General features: G+C 38.9%; 1 protein-coding gene across 1 annotated transcript in view; it reads right to left on the bottom strand.

The window, feature by feature from the left end:
* The window catches only part of LOC121738879 (angiopoietin-related protein 1), a 75161-nt gene that overhangs the window by 1310 nt on the left and 48883 nt on the right, over positions 1 to 24968 (bottom strand). Inside the window, exons 2-6 of the mRNA XM_042131143.1 lie at positions 14223 to 15338; positions 13676 to 13868; positions 2859 to 2990; positions 1050 to 1237; positions 211 to 354 (exon numbers count right to left, since the gene is read on the bottom strand). Coding sequence (XP_041987077.1) covers positions 211 to 354; positions 1050 to 1237; positions 2859 to 2990; positions 13676 to 13868; positions 14223 to 15241 — 1676 coding nt within the window. The 5' untranslated portion in view covers positions 15242 to 15338. The remainder of the gene's footprint in view (positions 1 to 210; positions 355 to 1049; positions 1238 to 2858; positions 2991 to 13675; positions 13869 to 14222; positions 15339 to 24968) is intronic.

The following is a 24968-nucleotide window of genomic DNA, read 5'->3' as shown; positions in this document are numbered from 1 at the left end:
CTTCCGAGAATTTCCGAGCCGAAAAAAGGCTAGCAAATAGATAAGATCAGAAAACCTCAGAGACCGGGCGTTAGCATGGCAAAACTGCGTTGCGGATCCGTTCGCAACATTGCTGAATGGGAACCCTATTTTGGTGTTACGTAACTTAGGTATTTATTGTTATTAAGTTTGCAAAACGTTCAACTACATAAAATTTTCTTTCTTTCTTACCTGTTGTAAGTTGAGAAGGGGCTGTTGTTGGAGCCGTACCAGGGGTCGTTGAGGGAGTCACCGGCTGTGCCCTCATACCCGTCTATCTCCAGTTTGTAGTACTCTCCTTCTGAGTAGATCTTGAAGTGCGAGTATTGAGCGTACCTGCAACACACATACTCTGTAAAAGAACTTGCGAAGTTACGGCAACTAATTATTATTGGCACAATATGGTTTAGTAAAAAAGGTATGCCAATAACAGGACTTTGCTGGAGGAGGAGAGGAGTGCCAATGATTTGGTGAATTTCCCATCCCACACGTCACGGCAGGCCAAATTCCAGCCCTATGGGTCCATATAAACCTTGTTTCGATGAACCATAGAATTAGCAGGAGGTACCATTTGGCGACATTAAAGCACAACTTCAACCTATTTTGAGTGTAAGCTCATACCTTGCTTAAAAATAAGTCACTGTCATTTCAAAGTAAATCATACAATTTTATGTTTATAGCTGCTACTCTGGAGGTATTAATCGGCCTTTACGTTTAATTCATTTATTAGCTGGATGACGAAAAGTCATCGCAAGCTGTTAAGGATTCCCTAACTCAGTGTTTCCAAATCTGTGGTCCGCGGAACCCTTGGAGTCCGCGAGTATATGCATGGGGGTGTCATCTCTGGACCATACATAAATGCTAGTGTCTCGTAATCGCTAATAATAATAAATCCGATTTTTGCTGTTTATTTTATTAAGGGGGTCCGTGAAAACTGTGCTTGATTTTGTAGGGGTTCGTGGCTGAAAAAGGTCGGGAGACACTGCCCTAACTTATTATTCTCTTGTGTTCCTACTTTCTGAATCCTATACCTTTTATTGCCGTCGAAGTCCTCCAGTTCCACTCGCAGCATGTAGTCATCGTTGTTGGTGAGCATGTAGATGTTCTCGTTGCCGAGCCAGAACTCGCGGCTGGGATCTCCGAAGCCGTTCTTGTAGTCGCTCCAGTCTCGGTTGAAGTTCTCCGCCGGTACACCAAAGTCGTCGCGACGGTGGATCACCTAAAGTTAATGAATAAAATAAAAAATCGGGCAAGTGCACGCGCACGTAAGTTTCCGTACCGTCATAGAGCAGAAATAAATAAATAAAAGGCAAAAAATTGAGATTTTATATGTAATTGAAAGTAAATTGAGTCCATGTAATTGATATGATAGTCTATATTAATTTTATTTTGTTTCTGTGTCGCCACTCGCCATGTACTCGGCAGGTGTAATCAGGCCCTTAGTAATAGGGCCCCGTTTCTACTCTTTGAGTAGATAAAGAGAAGAAAAAATCGGCCAAGCGAGTCGGACTCGCACACGAAGGGTTCCGTAGTATTATAAAGCGAAAGTAGGGTTTTTTGTATGTTTTTTTTTCACCCTTAATTATTAATTTTATTATTAAATATTAACGTACACATATAATTGAGGATTTTGTGAAAATTTCAAGTGTCTTCAATCTACATGTTGCCATTATACATTACGAGGCAAGAAGGCTAAAAAATGATGTTTGTTGTATGGGAGCCCCAGTTAAATATTTTATTTTGTTTTTAGTATTTGTTATAGCGGCACCAGAAATACACAGTATGTAAAAATTTCAGAAGTCTAGCTGTAGCGGTTCTTGAGATTCAGCCTGGAGACAGACGGACAGACATCGAAGTCTCACTAATAGGGTCCTGTTTTTACCCTTCGGGTACGGAACCCTGAAAATAAATAATTGCTCAACTTGTTGGACTACCCGGTTCGGAAATCCGGTTTATAAATCCAAACCTATGCATATAATTAATGCGAAAGTGTTTCAGTCTGTCTATCTGTATGTTACCTCTTCGCGCTTACACCGCTGTCTTTGATGTTTGTCCTAGTTTGAGTCCCAGGACATAATATGGTTACTTTTACCCCGAAGAAATGGACGATTTCCATGCAATAAACGAATCATAGCGCAACCGAGTTTGAAAATAATTGAAATAATATCCAATAAGGAAATTGGATACATATTATAACAGTGGCATCAATTTACGATTGATCGAGCGCGATCAAATCAAATGTCGGGTCGCCTTTAGTAATAAACGAGTATCAAACTATATTTTGTAGCTTTCTTGTTGTAGTAGCGCATAAAAGAAGTGTGTCATAATAGTGTTGTAGGCCAAGGCGACGGAAACCGTGTCGACTGACCGAGGGACATAGCTGTGTAGTGGCAAATGTCGGCGAGTTTTGGCGGGTATCAGCGAGTGTCGTCGAGTGTCGGCAAATGTCTCTTTCAATATGTTTTATGGTACAAGTTGGAAGCCGGCTACATGAAGTTGCAGCAGACGTGTCGTCACGACACGTCATTTCTATGTATTTCTATGAATGTGTGGATGCTAGCTTCGTGTCGCTAGCTGGCAGCTGCGCAGGGTATTTCATAGAAATACATACAAACCAGTAGTGTCGCGACGACACGTCGTCTGCGGTTGCTGCATGTCGTCCGCTGCCAACCGGCACCTTTACAATGCTGAGTACCGCATTGGTACGGCGAGCGCCGGCCGCCGGCCGATATGACCTACGTCAAACGTATCGAGATATCTTCTGAGTCGGCCTACTCGTTAGTTCTGTTTACTCTGGTTTTGTCGGTATAATATGTCGACGAATGTCGGCGAGTACTTACAGTCCAGCCGCCATCAGCGATGCCCTGCTCGCAGTAGACCTTGAGGAACCAGTAGGTGGTGCCGCGGATCTGAAGGTAGTAGACCCCGGAGTCACGCATACCAGCGTTCAGGAGGTCCACGCACGAGTAGCCCTGCAACAACCACACGTTAAACCGCAATCAGATTTATGCTTCCAGAGATATTTAAGTATTTTTCTTTTTGATCGCTATTGGCCGAAAATAAAATTCAAGTTTAAAATTAAGTTTATTTGGGTCGCGAAACCTAGACATCTGCTGTTGACTCTCAGCTTCTTCTTAACTTTGACACGCTATTCATTATTTTGACATGTAATCACCAATTCTCCAGTTACCGCACTCATTACCACAATGCAAAATCATTTAGTAGAGTAAAACCGTGTTAAAACTCAGACACGGGATACGCGGATGTGAAACTGATTGTAAAATTGCGTAATTGTTAGCCCGGATAACTTGAACAATTGGAAATTAAAATGTATGGAATTCATGAAGATGAATGAAGACATGGCGTCTTTGTTTATATCAAATCTTCTATTATAATTTTAATATCCTACTTCGCTGTCGAAACGGTTAGATTGTGACAAGACACAATCTAACCGTTTATCTACACTAGGCTCTCTAAAATTATCTGAAATACATATACTCAATATGAGGTCGAGTACGAAGATGGTGCATGACACAGACATAGATCAAGATAGATACCGCATATGTATGCACTTCGCGTGTCATATTGCGTTCCCAAACGACGAGCATTGCTCGTCTTTCGAAATTCTGTTCGTCTACTATCGGGATCGGACGTCCATCCGAATTTTAAAAATGCCTAAATGCCTAATTGTGCTGTATTGAGCTGTATAAATTCAAATAGAATATTCAATGTTGAATGTTCAATGAAAGCCTAGATAATGGATACGTTTCTTATCATCGGTACGTCACAGTAGGTAGGAAAATAGTGGCACGCTCGTTTTCATACAAATGAAAAGGACTTGCGGTATCTATCTTGATCTATGTCTGTGGTGCATGTACTGTATACCTTCTATACTATGTCATTACTACGCTTATTGCACAACGCGTATTTGTTTCAATGAGACGCATAATATAAGCTGAAAAATGACGTTAGAAAGTTGATCGCTGGAGCTCGTGGCAGCGTTTAACTCCATTGTGCTATTCGTTAATGGCCGCCAAATTATAAAATGACGCCTCCAACGTAACGGCATGTCTAATGATGGCGTATACGTGCTATAACAGCTGTGGGAAAGTCGATTGTTGAAGGTAACATCTGTTCAAATATTTCGTCGTGTATTTATATTTTTATGTTTGTCTTAAAAGTAGAACATTTAAACGGAATCGACTAACTAGAATACTATTTTTTTTGTGATCAAATATTTTTTTTATGATGTAACCGATTTTGATGATGAAGATGAGAGTTTTCCAGAACTCATCTTCATCATTAAAACGGGTTTAGCTGCTTGTGCGTCAAGGGGCAAGTCAGATAATACTAGAATATTGTAGATATGAATATGTATCCACTTGCGCATTCATAATATTGCAGTATACTATATACATAATAATAATAATGATTGTAGTATACTGAATTGACCCTTAACTGTAATTAAATTTAGAGCTTGACGGGTAACGTACGGGGCTTATATGAAAATGTTCATTTAATTTCTTTCAATAATTAATATTCGTCTCTGAGTACGGCAGTACGACTTTCGTGTGTAAGCGCTAGCCTTAGCAAAGTAAGTGGACTATATTTACGTAACTCTTCCTTATGCCCTGCGCCGCCCTCTTACCAATACATCGTTATGTCTTTAACTTTCGACACGTACCTACTTACCTTTAAAACGTTTCTTAACGCGGAACCGCGCCGAATGCCTCCAGACTGCTATGGGTATTGCCAGTCTATATTTTCATCAATAATTTGATTAAATTTTAATAAGATTAATCAAAATAATTAATTATTTTTAGGATAATGAATTAATGAACGAGAGAAACAAAATGGGCCCAGGCGTTTTTAGAGTATTTTAATCCTTCAAGCCCGATAAGGACACCGGTGACCGCGACAACAATAGAATACAATAGCATTTCCAAGAATCCCCGATCGAAGGATCCAAATGGCAAAACAATTAACAAGGCACACATGTACAATATTTTAAATGTTTATGAAATTATATGTTAAATATTATGCAATAAATTTTTGTACGACTTCAAAAAAGGGGCGGCTTGAGCAATAGCAGACATTCATATTCATATTTTTAATTTAAGGGATAATATTATTTTATCAAACCTACCAAACCTATTGTGAAGATTTTGTTGACGTTCCAAAAAGCTAGTTACGTTTTATTTATAACTTTCCTTTCTTTTTTCTCAAAAATATTCGCACCCACTCAAAACCGGCTTGACAGTAAATTCTCGAACAATTGTACCAGACGGACGGAAAATGTCCAATAAGTAATAAATAGTATACGTGAACTAGCAATGTGGCATTTACTTAAAGCGAGCACCTAAAACATTCAACGAGTTGACTTCCGCGTACCTTGCTCTGTTGCCAATCCAGTAATATTATAGTCGTCTGTTAAATCTTCATCCTAAACAGATTTAAATGAATTTCGGTATGGAGATATAAGTTATCTCCGTAGCCAATAAAGAAAAGAATATATTTAAAGTAGAAGAAAGTTTGAATCCCGGAAAAGGACACTATATTTTTAGAGCGGTGTACAGGTTCCCGCGATAAAATTTCAGTGTGAATTTCTAATACACAAGGTTCTTTATTATAAATAAATCCTTTGATCACATATTCTAGACATATAAATAAGCTTAACCTTATATTTATCCACCTGTTACCAGTTACTGCGTATAAACTTATGATCTATAATAATAACTGAGCTGAAAAAGCGAACCAAATTAAACCCGACATACCAGACAGTAAATATCTGTCGCAGCCGATAATTAAAATCATTAAATGTAATCATTAATTCGATTCACAAATATAGAGAACGGTATTGAGAGTAAAAGTAAGCCAACCACTTCGCGTCTGAGCCAATTGTATAATATGGTACAAGGGACCGGCGCGGGCGACATACGTACTCCGAAATCAACAAAATCGCTCTTCGAGTCTGTTCACCCCGAAGAAACGAGGCGCAACGACACAAAATTAAACTGTTACCTAGTTCGATGAGTTGTTTATTACATTAAAGTTAAGTAATCATTAAATCTCTGTGTGCGGCGTCAGGCTAAAAGCATAGAGCGCATAGTCTAGTCTGTTGTGTCCTCTGTCCTCAGATATATTAGGTAGTGGTAGGCTGTTGCCTAGTAAGACGTTCTGAAAATATTTGTTTTAAATTTATTGGGAAATAAAACTATTATTATTATTATGGACTTAAATTATTATTTCAATTGCTAGCAAAAGTTTTGGAATACCTTAGATAAAAGCGACAGAGACAATCCATAATCAATGAAAAATTTTAGTCTTCGACGTTTCGACATTTATCTATGTTAAATTAAGCCACAATGGGCAGAACGACCGTGAAGCCCTCGTCTCGTCCAAATGATAAAACTTTAATGTCACGAAATCAAAACGAAGGAATCAACAGCGCGTTCTATCTCTAAACGGAATACGGTTAGACGGTCAGTCTGGCATCAGTTCAGTCCATCATGGCATCATTCTTAAACTGACGAGTGACGCCAGAATGATGACCAGAAAGTACATAATAAAAAACCGATCAGTCCGTCAGTCAAACGGTTACACGATCATTCAGTCTGGATCAGACTGGTGGACTGAACTGATGGCAGACTTACCATGTAACCTAATGTCTAAAGTCTAAGATGGCATTAGACAATCAGATTGCATTAAACTCAGGACCATCCACGAGCCAAGTTTATATTTTTTTGTAGGTTGGTTGGTTCTTGGTGAAAATTCATATTGAACACTAATAAAACACAATTTTTCGTGCACTTTTTCAACTATATTAGGATATAATCTATAGATTTTAACAATTAACACGATTGGTTTCGAAATACATAAATTGTAAACTTGGCTCATACTAGATGGTCCTGAGTTTACACCTGAGGATGATGTATTTCGAAACCGGTCGTGTTATTTGTTAAAATCTATAGTTATATCTTGATATAGTGGAAAAAGTGCACGAAAAATTGTGTTTTATTAGTGTTCAAGTTTATAATTCTTTAAACACAGTTTATCATGTGGTCATAAAAATTTTAAACTCTTTCCGTCACCATGTACCTAGCTCCTATGCCTGAAGTTGTGTTGTCTTCCGTTAAATAAACGAATACTAAAATTTAAAAAGAACCCCAAATTTTACAATACTGAGTGAGCTGATGGTAATGAGTTACGACTAAGAATACTCTCGATCATGTCAGCTTTCAAAACAAAGTAAGATGATCAAAATCGGCCCTCCTATTTGGATGCTACAATGCCACGGACAGACACGTCAAACTTATAACACCCTTTTTCTGAATGGGTTAAAAAAGAACGCATGTACAAAGTACACGTACGTGCCAGAAGTGAAACTTCTGTCAAAAATCGTGACGCCATATTATTATTATTTCGAGACTCATTTCCACGTGGCCTTGAAAATTCACTCTCAACGAGGCTAAAGAAGTCACTGCCCAAAGAAGCCGCACTTCAAAATATTTTTGCTTCACTTGGTCATAACTGAGGAGTTTGAGTCTAGCAGCACACCGAAGTAGCAACAACCGGTCACCTCTTACTCGGTCGACACTCACTTGCACACTGTGATACCAACTGTAAGGGTTTTACCCCGAAATTTAGGAGACTTATAACCCGACAGATGTTGTTTTGGACCTTCCCCTTGAATCTATTTATTAACGAATTGCTTCAAAATAGCGTGTTGAGTAGGTTTAAAGATCTTAGCAATAATTAGCATATTATATTAAAGGGACAGACGCGGGAAGTAACTTTGTTTTATGCTACGTAGTGATATTCTCCGCGAATTCATTGTTCCAAAATATTATTACGCTTGGGAATTGTTGATTTTCCGGGGCAATCCCGGTCATTTCCCGCGACAATAATGTGTTAAAACATTGGCAGATTTTGTTAGGATAAAACATACACAGAGATTACTAGCTGTAAAACATATTAGTTTTTATGGTGAATTATTTTTTTGAGCTAACAACACTGACGCGTCGTACAACCGGCCGTATTTAACTTACGTAACTGCGGCCAAGGGTAACATACATCTACTTAATGGCGGCTTATACTCATTGGAAAAGTTGGTCCTATACCGACCACTGTGTTGCTCTAAGTTCTTTATTTTAACGGACTTCAAAAAAGGATATTATTTTTATGTTTGTTCCCGGATAGCATCGTCGTTTATGAACCGATTTTGATAAACCTTTTTTAGTCTTATAAATAAAAAAATAGTTTTATCACTAAAAAAATAATTTCAATTTTGTTAGTGTCGCTGAAACTCGAGAGCAGCTGAAGCTGCTAAATTTTAGTCTTGAAATATTCGTGGAAATCTATAAATGGTTTATACGGTAAGAAAATGTAGTAATTAATTGAATACGAAGTTCACGGATCATCTAGCACTACATGGTAGATAGTAGTGAAATGTATCTAAAAGACATCAACGCGTATAAACTTCAAGCACTTATACAAAAGACATCAACGCATATAAACTTCAAGTGTCACTTTAATTAACGAAGAATAGTGCAGCCAGAGTAGACGGAATTATAGAGTATGCCGACTTAGAACTGATGTTGAAAATTTTAAATTTGACGTAATATGACGAAAATCGTCGCTAGGGTTGTTAAATTGTTAACTACGAATTTAAAACTATGACATATTCGCTGGACGTGTTCCTCTTTGGTCGTATTGTTGTTTGTGTTTTGGCACATGCGATTAAAATTGTCAGTGTCCAATTTTGAAATCTTTATTTTAAATATTAAAAAATAAATTATACCAGCCAGCGCGAGGCACATTCCGTTTATAATCCTAGTGAAACCCGACGAATTTGACAGATATTGAAACCTGTCCTTCTCTTTGCAGTCGAACTACTGGTAGTTATGTCTATTGTGGTGCAGCTCTCCTTTTTTAGGGTTCCGTAGCCAAAGGACAAAAACGGGACCCTTTTATTAAGACTTCAATGTCTGTGTGTCAGTCTGTCTGTCTGTCTCCAGGGTATATCTCAAGAATGGTAATAGCTAGAAAGTTGATATTTTCACAGATTCACACTCGGTTTCTGAAAAGCAGATCAACACTAAAATTAACTAATCACCTGTTAAATCTCTTGTCAAGTAACAATTGGGTTGCTAGAAGCACGGTTAGTTAGTTTAATTTGATCAGCGCGTCAGTTGACGGTAGATGTTCAATTTGACTCGAGAATGATATGTCAACCTCCATTTTGGGTTTCCGAAACGCTTGTCAAGCCGTGATCATAGATTAAAGGTTTGTCAAAAGCTGTGTCAATTAATCGGTAATTGTGGGTGAATTAACTTATGAATTCAATAGATTTTTTATGTGAATCTACATTTTCTATTTGAAACTACGTTACTATAAGGTTCGTAAACACATTTATTATGAAGTTTTTATAAAAATTCGTAAGAAATACGTCGATTATGCAAATAAACTGTTTTATTTGCAATACTCGTTTTATTTGCAAAAAATGTATATTATAATCGATTTCATTTCTATAATGAAGAAGAATTTAGGATTCGATATCGTCTGAAAAATTGAAATTCGGAATTCTGGCAAATAAACTAAAATAAACAAATCGCATGTCAAATGATCACAGATTAGTTAATTTTCGTCTGATCAATGTTTCAAAAAGTATCAGATTTTAAATTCCCAGAACATTTTTGAAAGAAATGACAGTCTGCAATTCCTTCTTTTGACATTCAATTTGCATTTTTGATAGTTAATAGTGAAGCAATGAACGAAAACAAACAAATCGCTTGTCAAATTAAAAATCATCAGAGATTAGTTAATTTTCGGCTGATCAATGTATCAGAAACTCAAACTGATTTGACATCCATGCTAAATTAACAGCAATGTTAGTTGATCAGTGATTTGACAGGCCTTTCAGAAACCGGGGGTATGTGTTTTTGTTTTCCCTGTAACAACAAATACTATTTTTTAGCCTTTTTAGCAAATACTAGCTTACACTTAGCAAATACTATTTTTTAGTATTTTTTAGCCTTTTTTGATCTATATCAATAACTACACTTAGGCACATGAAATATCCACAAAATACTTAATAGTATTTGTGCTTTAATAATAATTAATAATACAATTTAAATAAAATAATTATTAAAGGAAATCCCATAGCAAAAAAAAAAAACATTTTTAGCCTCTTTTTGCTTTTTTAAATGGCACGGAACCCTTCGTGCACGAGTCCGACTTGTACTTGGCCGATTTTTTAATAAGTTAACATACTATTGACACATGAGCAAGTTAGTCTCACCTTCTATTTGTTTGTACATTACGATTTACGATAAAAATGAATAGAAATTTAGTACCTATATTGTATTTAAATTCATTTTGATCAAAATGTAGTATATTTACATTTCAAAAACACTCAATGCAAACATGTATATGCAACATAATATCATTATGCTAGTCGCATATAACTCATACAAGATAGCACTGAGAGATAATTTTCGCGCATTAAATTGCTGACTAAATTAATGAAATCCAGTTCTGTGTTCATGGAGTCGGGAATGTCGAGAGTTGTGCAAGCCGATTGTCTGAGGACAGCGGAATGTAATGGCAAGTGGACACAATATGTAGCCTCTATAGATATAGTGTAGCGGACTCAATAGAACCCGAATCGCGCTATCGCAGTTTTTTAGCCGGCCCAACTACAAAGCCTGAAACGGCAGTGGGCCTCGGCTTGATTGGGCATACAAAATCGGTCGATCGAAAAATCTTCCTTTTGAAAGAGATTGCGTGAAAGTTGCAAAGGAAGATTTTTCGATCGACGGATTCTTCTGAAAGCTGAACCAATTTTGGTTCTTCCTATAAAGGATTATTATTTACGCAAACCAATAGTGATTTTAGATGACTTTAATTAAGTATTAAGTATAAAAACAATGAAGTATTCCTTTGGATTACCCAAAGACCGTTCTATACGATCACGACATGATAAAGCCTAAATTTTTGTTTATTTATCGAAATACACATAAAGCCTAAGTCATGCGTTTTAATGCAAAAACAAACGAATCACCTGTACAACCATTTTGGCTGTTTTACACTTACATTTCCTATATTATGCACTAGATGTCCCGCACGGCTTCGCCCGCGTAAATTAAGAATTTCACAGAAACCATACATTTTAGAATAAAAATAGCTTTCGAATAAATACTCCTTTCACGTGGTCTACTCTATATAAGTGCCAAATATTGCTCCAGTAGTTCGTGAGATAAACCCTTTCTAATATTTTCCCCGTTTTTACATTTTCCTGAGTTTCTTCGGTCGTATTAGTCTTAGCGTGTTACTATAATATAGCCTATAGCCTTACTCGATAAATGAGATATCTAACACTGAAATAAGTTTTTAAATCGGACCTATAGTTCCTGAGATTAGCGCATTCAAGCAAACATACTCTTCAGGTTTATAATATTAAGTATAGATTTTTTTAATTATCGCTTGACAAACTCGAGCTTCGATCTAACAGACTATGAAAAGGCTCATAATCATGGGACGATGCATGGTATAATATTATGGTAGTGATGATGATGATGATGAATGTAATTTGCATAGTAGCATTTGCTTACCGTTCTTAAAATAACGCCGAAACTCCCAAACTTGTATCTATAAAGAATCAGGAGTTCTCTCAGCACGGTATACCAGGTATACCTCGGTGCAAAATCTTACTTGTTTGTAGCATATGCTTAGAATACTTCTCACGAAACCGAAGTCACCACATGTTTCCCCATAAATTTTAAGGACTTCCCTCGATTACTTATGGATCCTTCATCAGATCACCATTTTCGTGAATATAATACCAAATTGGGGTGATACCCTACATACCAAAAGAAAAATTTTGAAAATCGGTTAACATACGGCGGAGTAATCGTTGAACATAAGAAAATGAACATAACTACTCCCCCATTTTGAAAGTCGGTTAAAATTGTAGCCTATATGTTATTCTGATGTATAAGCTATATTATTGTAAAGTTTCATTAAAATCCGTTCAGTAGTTTTTGCGTGAAAGAGTAACAAACATCCATACATCCACACATCCATACATCTATACATCCAAACAAACTTTCGCCTTTATAATATTAGTAGGATTCATGGATTCATGGCTAATCTAATAAGTATTAGGCCCCCGCGCGCTATTAGGCTCAGAAGTGGAAAGATACTTCCGCTTTGGAACGAACAAAAATGCTCCCAAGTTTGGTTAGAAGTCAAAGCGAGTAGTTCGATAGGTACTGAGCAAATTATTAAGTACGATTTCGTAATGCTCATAAATATATGTAGGTAATATCGTTAGAGAATAGTAATGTATAATTGATAAGGCCATATTCCAATATGGTATATAGGCTGTCTACGTTTAGGGCACGCATTCAATAATATCGCCTTAATAACTCAAAATTAGCGAATTATAATTACTAATCGCGTTATAGATCGAGTATTAGTGCGCGGCCACACTGCTCCGTTGTTATGCGGTGCGTTACCACAACGCTGCAGCGGCGTTTTAAATATCTTATGTCGGAGATATCGGATGCGTTGTTTTGACGGATCGATAGAAAGTGAAGTGGAAAGTGAATAACGCGTTAATGCAGTAATATAATAATGCGTTATTGTATTGTGTTGACGTGCGTCTCAACGGAGGTGTGTGGCATTCAATACGTACCGTTTCGACGACGCAACGTACACCACCAGTGTGGCCTAGCTCTTAGACGATAAAAAGTGGTACCGCCTGTACTTACTCAATATACGAGATATGTATCAGGTATTTGCCGTCTGGCAAACACCACACACAAAAAAACGCCCAATGTAGACTTTTCATTTTGAGGATTTACATTCATAAAAGGAAACAGGCTTAGTCGTATTGCAATTGATAGTCTCAACAGCGAGGTTAGGTATTAATGAATGGGATTTGATAAAACGCATTAGTATACTCCGTTTCTATAAATTTTGATCTTTAGTGTGCTTTCATACAAAACATAGAATAAATTAATGTGCTACGTGTAGCACTGTAACAACGCTACTATTACCATTTACCACTTTACTTAAGACGGAATATATTTCTCACATAAATAATTTATAAGGCATAACATAGAACTATATGTTGTACATTATTTATATAAATAGCCTAAAATAATAGATAATAATAATTGAACCACACTCCAGTGGGATATGTATAAATGGCAAATAAAAGCCATAATTATTATGAACTAAAACGTCAACGCAAGCCACATTGAGAAACAAGCCAATTTGTAGAGTAACATTCACAGATAATTTGCATTGCAACAAGATTTACAAAATCGCAGAGCACACAAAATCGCACAGTAAACGTAGAATAACGTATACGTAGGTGAAAAATTTTGTCCAGAAAGAGCGAATTATGCGTCAAAATATAAAAGTGTAAAAAATTTTTCAATTCATACCCACATCGCCGTTCCCGATGGCTGTGCCAACACGTTTTCTATATTGCTTCTTTAAAGAATCGCCGATCAAAAACTGTAGAAAGAGCGTGCTGTCTAAGCCCCTGAACAGTGTAGGCAAAGACGCTGCGAACCGGGACAAAGCGATATACACGTCAAATGTTTCTGCGGTTCGCAACGTCAGTGTGCAAGCGGTTTCAACTCACTTTGACGTCCTTGTAGTTGGCCACGATCTCGGAGGCGAAGGTGTTGTTGCCGACGATGGGCTTGTTTTTCACGCTGGGGAAGATGATGCCGCCCTTGCGCGTGGTGGCGCGAGTGGCGTTGGGGGCCGCTGTCACCCCGGTCGCGCCCGTCACACCCGGCGTCGTCACCCCACTCGGCGACGGGCTGCTACCGCTGCACACACACACGATCAGTTGTTATGCCATGCCATACACGGTCCAGCGCAGCTCCGACAAGATTTAGCCGAAATTAGTCTTAACAGCTCCGAGGAATCTTAATAAATGTTGCGAGAAGAAGTACCGAATCGTAGTCAAAGCAGCCGCATCCTCCATTCCTCGAAGCTCGCGCAGCGTATACATTCTATAACCCACAAAAATAATTATGGCCTGTGAGGCTGGACCGTGTGGCGCTTTAGAGGTCGATTCAACACCCACAATAGTATTTGCATGCTTCATTCGCTATGCGATTTTTAAATCTCGATAATAGACACAAACAATTCGCTAATGCTCAAATACAAAAAGTTAGGACCTGGTGGTGGTGGGCGGCGGTGTGGTGACGGGCGCCGCCGCGGCAGGCGGCTCAGTGGGCGGCTCGTCCACGCGGTAGCGGGTGGGCGCGTACTCCACCAGGCGGTCGATGGTGGGGTCCAGCAGCAGCTCGGGCGGCACGGGGCGCTGCGCCAGCGTCGCCACGTCGTCCTCCTGCTTCTTCAGCCTTTTCTCCACCATGTCTAGGTTCTCGATGATGAGGTTAGTCTTGACGCGCAGGTCGTTGTGGATCTGGCCTATTGCGCGCTCCTGCCGCTGCGTTTGCGTCAGCAGCTCATCGGATTTGGGCACCAGGTCGTCCACGGAGCTCTTCGTGCCTACAACCACGTCCCAGACCTCGTCCATCTTCTCCGAGACGCTCATCATCGGTATAATCTTCTTCACGAGGGTGTCGATCTTGCTGGCCTTGGCGGACGGCACTGGCGTGCTGGTGACGGTCCGGTTCTTGAAGAGGCCGTTGACGTTGATGGAGGCGGCCTCCGGCTCGACGATGGCGGCGTGGACGTCCGCCATCATGTACAGGACCTTGCCGAGGTTCTCCGACACGAGGTTTATGTGGAACTGTAGTTTCCGGTCGACGGTCGACATGGACGTCCTCAGTTTGTCGACCTCCTTTGTGATTTCGGTGACGACCTCGGTGTTGAGGCCCTTGGCGATCTCTATGACGTTTAGGTTGATGGGCTTGCGCTCGCTCGCCTCGGCGTTGATGTCGTCGACGGGGAGGAAGTTGTTGTCTATTTGGGTCTTGAGCCCCACGAGCTTGGAGTCTATATCGGAGACCTTCTGGTCGAGCGACTCCAGCTTCTTATCGAGCAGCTGGGCATCGGCGAACCTCTTCTCGTCCTGCTTCCGATAGACGTTGTCGGTGACCGAGTCGCCGTCGTCCTGGTCCAGGCGACTGAACAGCTTGAGGTCTAGGTTACCCAGTTTAGATATAATAGCATCAGTTTTGTGGATATTGTCATTGACTCTCGAGTCTAGCGCTTCCACCCTTCGCATGAGATGCTCCACAGCCTTGTCTAAATTTTCTATCCTTTGCAGCTTTGTTTCTAATGTGCTCACGATCACTTCAAAAACATTAAATATGTACTGCTCCCTGAAACAAATGAAAAACGAAATTAGTATCGAGTTAACTTCATACAGCTTCAGATCTAAAGGGCAAAGTAGTTGACATAATTTACAAAAAGGCATATGTAATGTTTATAGCTTTTCTGTAATTACAGAAAAGTTTGTATCTTTTCTGTAATAGTCATAATATTATTATCTTAACTATTAGGGTCAGTTTGCACTAAAACGCTACGTAACGAGGCGCAACTTGGTGATGCATCAAAGCAATACAAATTCAAATGTCAAATAGCGTGAAATATCATTTATGAGTGAAGTTTACGTTCTCACCTTATACCACTTATACTTAAAGATTAAATATCGAAATTACGCGTACATAAATACGTTATAAAAAGGAACAACGTTAACGTATTTAAAATCGTTATTCCTAATGGTGGATCATAAGAAATTATTATAGATACATCATAAGATCCATTAACCCATATATTATCATATTCGTGACTTTTAACGTTATATGTACAATGCACATTAACTAGGACATTGTAGGGTCTGTGCGTGAATGAGCGTCGCTCATTGACAGGGCCTCAGTGACGCGGCGTTACGCAAGGCGCGGCCTCCGCCCGGCACAACAGTAGTCGCGGGTGACTCCGACTGATCTGTCGCACATCCAATACAACACTGTATTAAGTTAAAAAAGCAAGTCTTTAAGAATTCACGAAAAATTATTATCTCATATAATTATTAAAAGTTCTTGCGGATTAACAGAATAAACTATAAGTTTATAAAGAAAACGTTCATAAGACTTTAGTTAGGTTGTTCCTGGTTGTTTATTAATAACTAATACGTCTCTCTTCGTGGTATACGCAGCAGATTTTTGTATATTCAAATAAATAAAAAACACGATTTTTAGTATTTTCGACGTAATGCAGTGTTGTCAAAATCGTTTACATTGATTTGATTTCAGGGTTTTCGTCTCATTACAGTGTTGTCAAAATCAAAATCATCAAAAATCATTTTCATTGATTTAATTTTGAAGGTTTTTGGCTTAGTACAGTGTTGTATCGGGTGTGCGATGTATAATTGTTGGCCAGCTCAACCGTCCTTTCTAAACATACGCGACACGCCTTGCGCTTGCGCAAGCATTGATTACTACAATTTATTAATATCGAAACATTATCTAGAAGTGTCCGTTTGATGTGGAGCAGAGTACGAGCCAAGGGTCAGCTCACACCGAGACCATACGCGATGATGCATAGCGATAGATATGTCACCCAGCGTCACGACATTTGACATTTTAATTTTATATAACTTTTATTATTCATCGCCAGTTTGTGCCTCGTTTGTTACCTTTTAGTATCCTAAACTTTCATAAACGTGAAACTCAATTTTTAGCTCTTCTCATCAATGTTTATAATATGAGTATATTAGCATAATACTCAAAGGGTAAAAGAGGATAGGTCCTTTTTTCGGGGTTCCTTGACTACGGACAACAAGGAACCCTTATAGTTCAGGTCTGTCCGTCCGTCTGTCTGTATGTCTGTCCGTCTCTACAAAGCTGCAATTTGGCATGAATGCACATATTAATGATGCCGACAAAATAGTATCTATATAAAATTTAAAAGATATATATATTTTTATGATACCTCCCCTACACATCTAGCGGGGATTTATTGGAGGATATTATGAGTATTAATATATCATTTTCCGATTTAGGGATCCATTTGTGAAGTATAACATTTTAAGTGGAAAAAATCGTTAAGAGTCCAGCTGGTAGAAGGGAGACACCCCCTTCTACCACCTAAACGGTTGAAAAAATTCACGGGAGCAGGAAATATGCTGAATTTAAAAGGAAAACTATCACGGCTAAGAAGACTCATAAGTTATTGAGTAATAGTCGATCAAATAAAAAAAATGTGTTCGGCGAAGTTAAAGGAACTTTTCGTTTAAATTTTTTTGAAAGTAACTGAGATGATGTTGTTAGTAGTGTAAAACACGTTATAAATGTACATTCATTGACCATACAAAAATTATCAAAATCTAGCGGTACTACGGAACCTATAAATATTGCGCGTGGCTTGACACGCACTTGGCCGATTTTTCCTATAAAAAGTTAGTGTTGTATAAAAATATTAGTAAGACGCACAGGAAATTTGTAACAAATATTGTTACACAAGAATTTTATAAGATGATTAATTTTAAGTGCGAGAAATCGCTCGCACTTAAAATTAACTTTAATTAATTGCAACTAATCGAATTGAAGTCAGAAGTGCGGCGAAGGTATTTGAGGCGAATATTACGGCGCATGCGCAATCACCTGTTAAATAAGATTTATGTATCTACCCAATGTAAGTATACAGTGCAGTTGCGGTGAGCAACGAGAGGTTGGTTGCTATATTGTAATTTCAGTGAAGTTAGTATTCGTCACTGAGGTAGGTAATAAGTACTACGTACGCATTCGTCACTTTTATCGTTAAACATTGTTTTTAATCTTTACTTTATGTTAGAGGCTTTTGCTAAAACATTTAAAAAAGTCTGAATATATTTTTATTTCTTTTCGGTATAAGTATACAACTTTTTTATATAAATTCTTTACACACCCTCGGCCGATTGGGAACCTATTCTAGACTAGGGTATGTGGAACTGGCCGGGTGGACTGTCTACTGTCTAGCCACTTAATCCCCATGGTGCTCCTCTCCCCCCATAAGGGCAGAGTTGTGGGTGCAATAGAACCTACCGCAACTGCACCTGGTCGCTGTTAATCATTAGTGTACTTTTTTTTTTTTATTTTTTTTTTTTTTTTTATTTTTTTTTTTTTAATGTGACTGTCGGTGTTTATTATCCGACAACCTTATGTCTTATGTTATGTCATGGGAAGACTTGCACCTTTTTTTTTTTTTTTTTTTTTTTTTTTTTTTTTTTTTTTTTTTCCCCGGTACTACTCGATCGCTACTTATTGCTTTTTGCCACTTGCTCAACAATCTTCCTTGCCATCTTCATGAAACTCGGTCTGTGTTTTTTATTCTTCATTATATCTTTAATGGTGTCTGTTGTTATGACTTTGTCTATTTCTTCTTCTGTTTCCCTTCTCAGTATTCCGTACATGGGACATTCTGTTAGGCAGTGCAGAACTGTTTGAGTTGTTGAGTTATCACATTTGCACGCCTTGCAGTTCTCCCTCAGTTTCATTCGGTCCAAGTACTCTCCGAAGCCTCCGTGTCCAGTAAAAAGTTGAGCTGACAGGTTGTCTTTCTTCACTTCGGAGAGAATCTTGTACGCTATGCGCAGATCGTCGAAGAAGTATGTTATTGTTTTTCCCTTTCTTTCGGTATTATATTGCTCTTGATATTTATCTAGTGTGTTCTTCCTTATGTTATATTTTACTGCGCTTAGGGGAACTGAATCATATGCTGGCGCTGTTTCATTTTTTGTGGCTTCCCTCGCCAGGTGGTCGGCACGTTCATTTCCCTCCAGGCCGACGTGCGCCTTTATCCAGTACCAGTTGATTTTTGTGGAGTCTTCCCTTATTCGGTTTCTTATCTCTACGGCTACTGGATTCAGGCTGCAAGGGTCTGCGACGGTCTGCAGGGCTGATCGGGAATCTGAAGCAATGTTTACCTCATTATTCCTCGTATTTTTGATGATCTGGGTCGCCATCAGCAGCGCCGCCATCTCTGCTTGGTAAACCGAACAGTGGTCCGCCAGTTTTATCTTTGCTGTTATAGTCTCTCTGTGCTCATCCCAGCAACTGACTGCTGCTCCTACTTTTCCGTCCAGTTTGCTGCCGTCAGTATATAGAGTTGGGATGAGTCCAGGCATTTTCTTCAGATCTTCCTCTTCGGTGACCCAATCAAACGTTATTCGTTCTCTTTTTGCTGGATGAGGGAGGTCAAAAGGGTGGGCTCTTTTCTCTATTTTTCTGTTAGGGTAGTAGGCCATGGGTTTACCTCTCTTGACTCTATATAGTTCTGCGTTTTCTGTAATCCTGAAGCGCAGAGGAATAGTGCCACTTATTACTGTGCTGTCCATTAGGGAAGTAGTTTTGTGTGCTTTTGACATCATTATTGTGAACATTCGGTTCATTCGATCTATCTTTTTTCTGATGTACTTTTTCCTAAGGACAGGTTCCCACACGCTTGCTGCATACAGGATCGTGGGTTCCACTACGGATGTATACAAAGTCTTTATTATCTCAGAGTTTAGGCCCCATGTTGCTCTGCATGACCTTGATAACTTTCTGTATATCTTGATGACTTTATCATTGACATGTTCTAGATGTTGTTTGAATGTTAACTTGTGATCAATGATAAGGCCGAGCAGCTTAAGATGGTTTGTGAAAGCCACTTTTGTACCGCAGAATTCAATGTTAGGGATGTCATAATTGCGTTTATTCGTAACTATTATAGCCTGGGTTTTGTGTGCAGCGAATTTGAGCTTGTTTTTGGTACCCCACTTTTCAATTTCCTTCAGGGCTTTATTGGCTTTGTCCTGCACTTGCTGGGCGTTAGATCCAGCTGCCACTACCACTAGGTCGTCAGCGAATGCTTGCAGGTGTGCTTCAAGGGTATCTGCTATGTCCATTAGGGGGTCCACGATCATGTCCCACATTGGTGGTCCTCCTACGGAGCCCTGCACACATCCCTTTTCGGTTTCTTTTGTGATAGTGTGTCCAGCATATGTCAGCTCTATTTGCCTCTCGCTCAAATAATCGTTGAATGTGCTCCTCAGGTATTTATTGACATTCTTCCTTTTCAGTTGGATTTTTATTTGCGGCCACCATGCGTTGTCGAACGCTCCTTCGATATCCAGTGAGATTAGAGCAACCATCCGTTTTTTTCTAATCTCTTCTCTCACCAGTTCCACTACATCATAAAGCGCGTCTTCCGTGCTCTTTTGTGGCATAAATCCATATTGGCGGGGATTGAGTCCATCCTTTCCTGATTCCCACAGTAGCCTTCTGCACAGGATTTTCTCGAAGATTTTCCCCAGAATCGGGAGTAATCCTATAGGTCTGTATGCTTTAGGGTGGGTGTAGGTGTCTTTGCCAGGTTTCGGAAGTATTATTACCTTTGCCTTTTTCCAGATCCGGGGGAAACATCCATTTTTCAGGCAGCTTTGGAATATGGCAACCATGGTGTTCGGGCTTGCTTTGTATGCATGGTCTAATATGTCAGCGGTGAGACCATCATAACCTGGGGCTTTTCTTGGATTCATGTCCTTAAGTGTCATTTCTATTTCAGTCTTTGTGATATTGTCTAGGTCATTGTAGTTTTCATCGTTATTCAGATCGTTGTTTAAGTCTTTTGTGAGTTTGTCAGCTTCTAGCCTTATAAGTCTTTGTTGTGTTGTGTCGTCGTCGTTTGTGTCTTTGGGATAGAATGTATCAGCCAGCAGTTTTGCAGATTCAAGGGGGCTGCAGTCAGTGTCATTAATTTTTAGCAGTTGATCGTCTTTCCTTTTGCTAGCGATCTTCATTATTCTGTACGTTCTATCCCATAAGCTTTCCTTGTTTTGTGATGTGCAGAATTGTTTCCAGCTGGCGGTCTTTGTGGTGAGTATCAGGTCTTTGTACTCTTCTAGTGCTTTTAGGTAATTCTGTACCACTGTCTCCCTTCTGCTGCTGTTAGCCTTCTTTATTTTCCGTCTTAGTCTTTTTACTTCATTCTTCTTTTCTTTCAGTTCTGGGGTCCACCATTTTATTGATTTGATTTTATTAGGTTTTAGTTTGGGTATTGTTCTTTCACTCGCTTCTATTATTATTTCGGTGTATATTTCTACTAGTTCATTTATTTTGTGTTTGTCTTTAGTTTTTTCTATTTCAGGTCCTGTTATGTTTAGTGCTTTTAGTCTGTCTACGATTTCTTCTTTAAAGTTTGTCCAATCTGCTTTAGATGTTTTGTATTTCCTTGTTGATTTGTCATTTATAACTCTTTCTGTTTCAGGGTTACCAGTGGTACTGATGGTGAACGTGATGGCTCTGTGATCCGACGTTGTTACTAAGTCTTTGTCTACTTTCCAGGTGCTGACAAGTCTGGAGGTTGGTGTGCTGCAACAGGTAAGATCTACTATGCTGGTGTAGGGGATGCCTCTCCTGATGGTGTAGAAGGTAGGTGTGTTACCAGTATTCAGGATTTCAAGTTCTCTGATGGCGAGGAATTCAGCCAGAGTTTCTCCTCTTTTATCTTCCATGTCACTGCCCCACCATTTGCTTTTTGAGTTGACATCGCCGCCCATCACCATCAGGTTAATATTCATGTCTTTTATTACTTTGTCTAGTTCTTCTATTTGATTATTTATGTCCTCGTAATTCTCCCAGTATATCGATATTAGTCCTATTTCTTGTTTGTTGGGTAGGGTAATTATAGCTCCAACCAGGTTTTCAGATTGCCAGCTTTCTTTTGTAAGCACTCTGACGTTTGGGTCTAGTATTATGATAGCAGCTTTTACAGGTTTAATTCGGTTGTTGTTCTTTTGTATTGTATTGTACCCGCACGTTAGAGTCCCGGAAGCTCCGACATATGGTTCCTGAATAAGAACGGCTGTAAATTTGTTGCTGGTTGTGCTTTGGAGAGTTTCAGTTGTTGCACTTTGGCCTCTACCCACATTAACCTGAGCAAATTTTATTTCTATATGTGATCTGGGATCAACTTTAGCAATAGCTAATTTTGTCTCTAGCTATCCGGTCCCATTTACGCCATTGAGGGCAATCTGCTGAGTAGGATGGGTGGATTCCCTCGGGACAGTGAATGCACTTTGGTGGACCATTTCTGTTGGGACATTCTCTTGTATCGTGAGATTGTGCACAGTATCCACATGTGAGGTCTCCTGTACATATCTTCGCTGTGTGTCCGAAATCTAAGCATTTGTAACATTGGATTAGTGGGGATTGGTCAACGATTGGCACAATTTGGAAGCCAATGTGTATTTTGCTACCTTCCAGTTTCTTCCAGATTTCCGGGTTTGTTTCGATAATGACATTCACTGTTTCTTTTGTTCTTCCCCTAATTCTTCTCACTACTTTTATGTCTTTTTGATCTTCTTTTGTGATGTGTTTGTTTTGCTTTACTATTGCTTCTGGTATCTGGCTGTTAGTAATGTCGTTGGTTAGTCCTATTATTTTCAGTAGTGGGTTTTTGTTATCTAGGTGTTGTAGTTTTAGGTTTTTATTAGTTTCTAAGTTTTGTTTAAGTATTTCTCTTTCTTCTATCGAATTACAGCCTATTACAATTTTCTGATTTGCTACTTTTCTTACTGTATTTATGCCTAATCCAAGATCTATCACATTTATGTCATTCTTTATAGTTTTCAAGATGTCTTCTGCTGTATGTAGTTTGTTATCTGATGCAATGCAGATTTTAAAGGTAGCTCTTCGTGTTTTAGCTACGTCGGCATAGGTTTTAGGTCGTTCTTCAGTTGGTGATGTCACTTCCGGGTTAATATTGTTGTGCTCATTATTATTTATTTTCCTTTTTAGGTCGTCTATTGCTGTTTTTATTGGGTTTAGAAGCTCTACTGTTGCTTCTGTTGAGACTCCTATTTTCTTTTTCAGCTCTTGGGTGTTCGTGGTGATGCAGTGAGGTAAGTTAATTTTATATATTTCCTCTGTTTTTCTTTTTAGCTCTTCTACTGTTGTTCTTATAGGGGATATTAACTCTGCCGTTATGTCTGCTGAGTCTTTTATTGTTTGTTTCAGTTCCTGGATGTTGCTGGAGATGCTGTTGTATGGGTCTTTTACTTCTTGTAGTGAATCATTTATCCGTTTCAGGTTTGTTTGCCATTCGTTGGAGATATTATCTGTTTGGTTTGTCTTTTCTTCTGTATTGTGAGTACTTTCGGTTTTGTTTGTTAGGCTCTGGATCATTTGTTTCATTTCTGTTATTTCTTCGTGTATTCTTGTGTCAACTTGGTGTGCGTTGTTGTGTTCATCCGGTTGGTCTTTACCTAGGTGTAGGAGAGGTAAGTTTCGTATTTTTGGTTTAATTCATTTATGTGGCGGCGTAGGGTGTCTAGTTGGTTGCTGACCATGTCTGTGTTCTTACTCAGTTTCTCCATTGCAGTAGTTAGTTTTTCCCACTTCTCTCCGTCATCTTTATTTTCTTTGATTTTATCTGTTTTTATTTGTTTTTCTAGGTTTCTCAGTGCTCTACCAGCTTCTTCCATTTCTTTAAATGGAGTTTTAGTTTCGAAGTTCAACCATTTCATTATGTTCTCTGTCTCCTTTAGTATGTTTTGTGTTTCCTGTCGTGTGTTATTAATCTCAACCGCTAAATTTTCCTTCAACAGCCTCATTTCTTGCATGTGGGCTCTTTCTATTCGAACTATTTCCATAGCGTTTTTCTTTCTTTCATGTTCTAAGTTAAATTTATGTCTAGAGCGGGAGTCAGAGAGGGCTAAACAGGTTTCATATAGGGTTTGTAGGCCTTCTAGCGCTGTTATTTTGCTCTCCCGTTTCATGTTGCCCACGTCTTCGATGGCTTTTTTAGCGGTGAGCAGTGTTTCATTAGCGAGTTTGGTCGCCTCGTCCATGGCTACTCCTGTTTTTCTTTTGTGTGATATGGGGAGTATACTGGCTCTGCTGTTATTGGATTCACGTGAGCATATTGACATGTCATCATCTGTGTCTATGAGGCTTCTTGGCAGGTCTCCTTCTGATAAAGCCGGGTCTAGGTCAAGTAGTCTCGAGGATGGGCTCATGAAGTCCTCATGCGTTTCAGAATCGGCTTTCAGGCTTGCCGCTGCCTGTTTTATTTGTCCTTCTAGTATCCTATCTCTGAGGCCTCTTTTTGATTTTGTTGATCCTGCTGGACTTTTGGATCTGGTTAGTTTCTTATCCATTGTTTATTGTAGTTTCCGGGCTAAAAATATTTTTGTACCAGTTTTGGGAAATAATTTTTACCAGGCAACACTATTAAAATGTCAAAGTCGTTTAACTGCCTGTCACTTGATTTTGACAATAGGGATCTTGATGGATGTGGGTAATTTTTGACTTTTGCTGAGTGACAGCAACAAAAGTTGAAAAGATGGAGGGTACAAAAATATCACTAATAGTAATTTAAAACTATTGTTCACAACTTTCTTAACAGTAATTAGTGGTGGAAAACGAAATAAAACATCGTAGTCACTTCTATTTTCACTTTAGCACTATGTGAGATGAACTATTGCACTTTTTACTATTTAAGAACATAGAAGATTGCGGAGCGTATTGCACACGATACCGGGGTTGCCAGCACACTTCCATTAGTGTACTAACCCACATTTTTTTTGTTGTTAAATTTTGAATGCAGTCTTGTTCTAAATCATCTAAAGAACATAACTGCATTCATAACTCAATACGTAATGTTTGTGTGGGTTAGTACACGAATGCTTAACAGCGTTCATCTGTGGTGTACGGTGTACCCTCTTCACGCCTAAACCGCTGAACTGATTTTTCTGAAAAGTAAGGAGATACTTTGGGTGCCGAAAAAAATTATGTGTTCTCGCGCGTTAAGCCAGTTTTGGCGCAAAAGGTTTGCGGACGTCAGTTCTAAATAAAATTCCTTTTCTTTTCCACTCTATGGAGTCCGGGACAGATGTTGCCACATCTACTTTAATAATCAACAAGCTCTAACGTTTCGTAACGGACATATAATTTGAGTTTTGGTCCTGAATACGTTAACGTCAGCAA

This window comes from Aricia agestis, chromosome Z (assembly GCF_905147365.1).
Source record: "Aricia agestis chromosome Z, ilAriAges1.1, whole genome shotgun sequence".
NCBI lineage: Eukaryota > Metazoa > Arthropoda > Insecta > Lepidoptera > Lycaenidae > Aricia > Aricia agestis.
The sequence above is the reverse complement of the archived record's forward strand: the minus strand, read 5'-3'. Positions and strand labels throughout refer to the sequence as shown.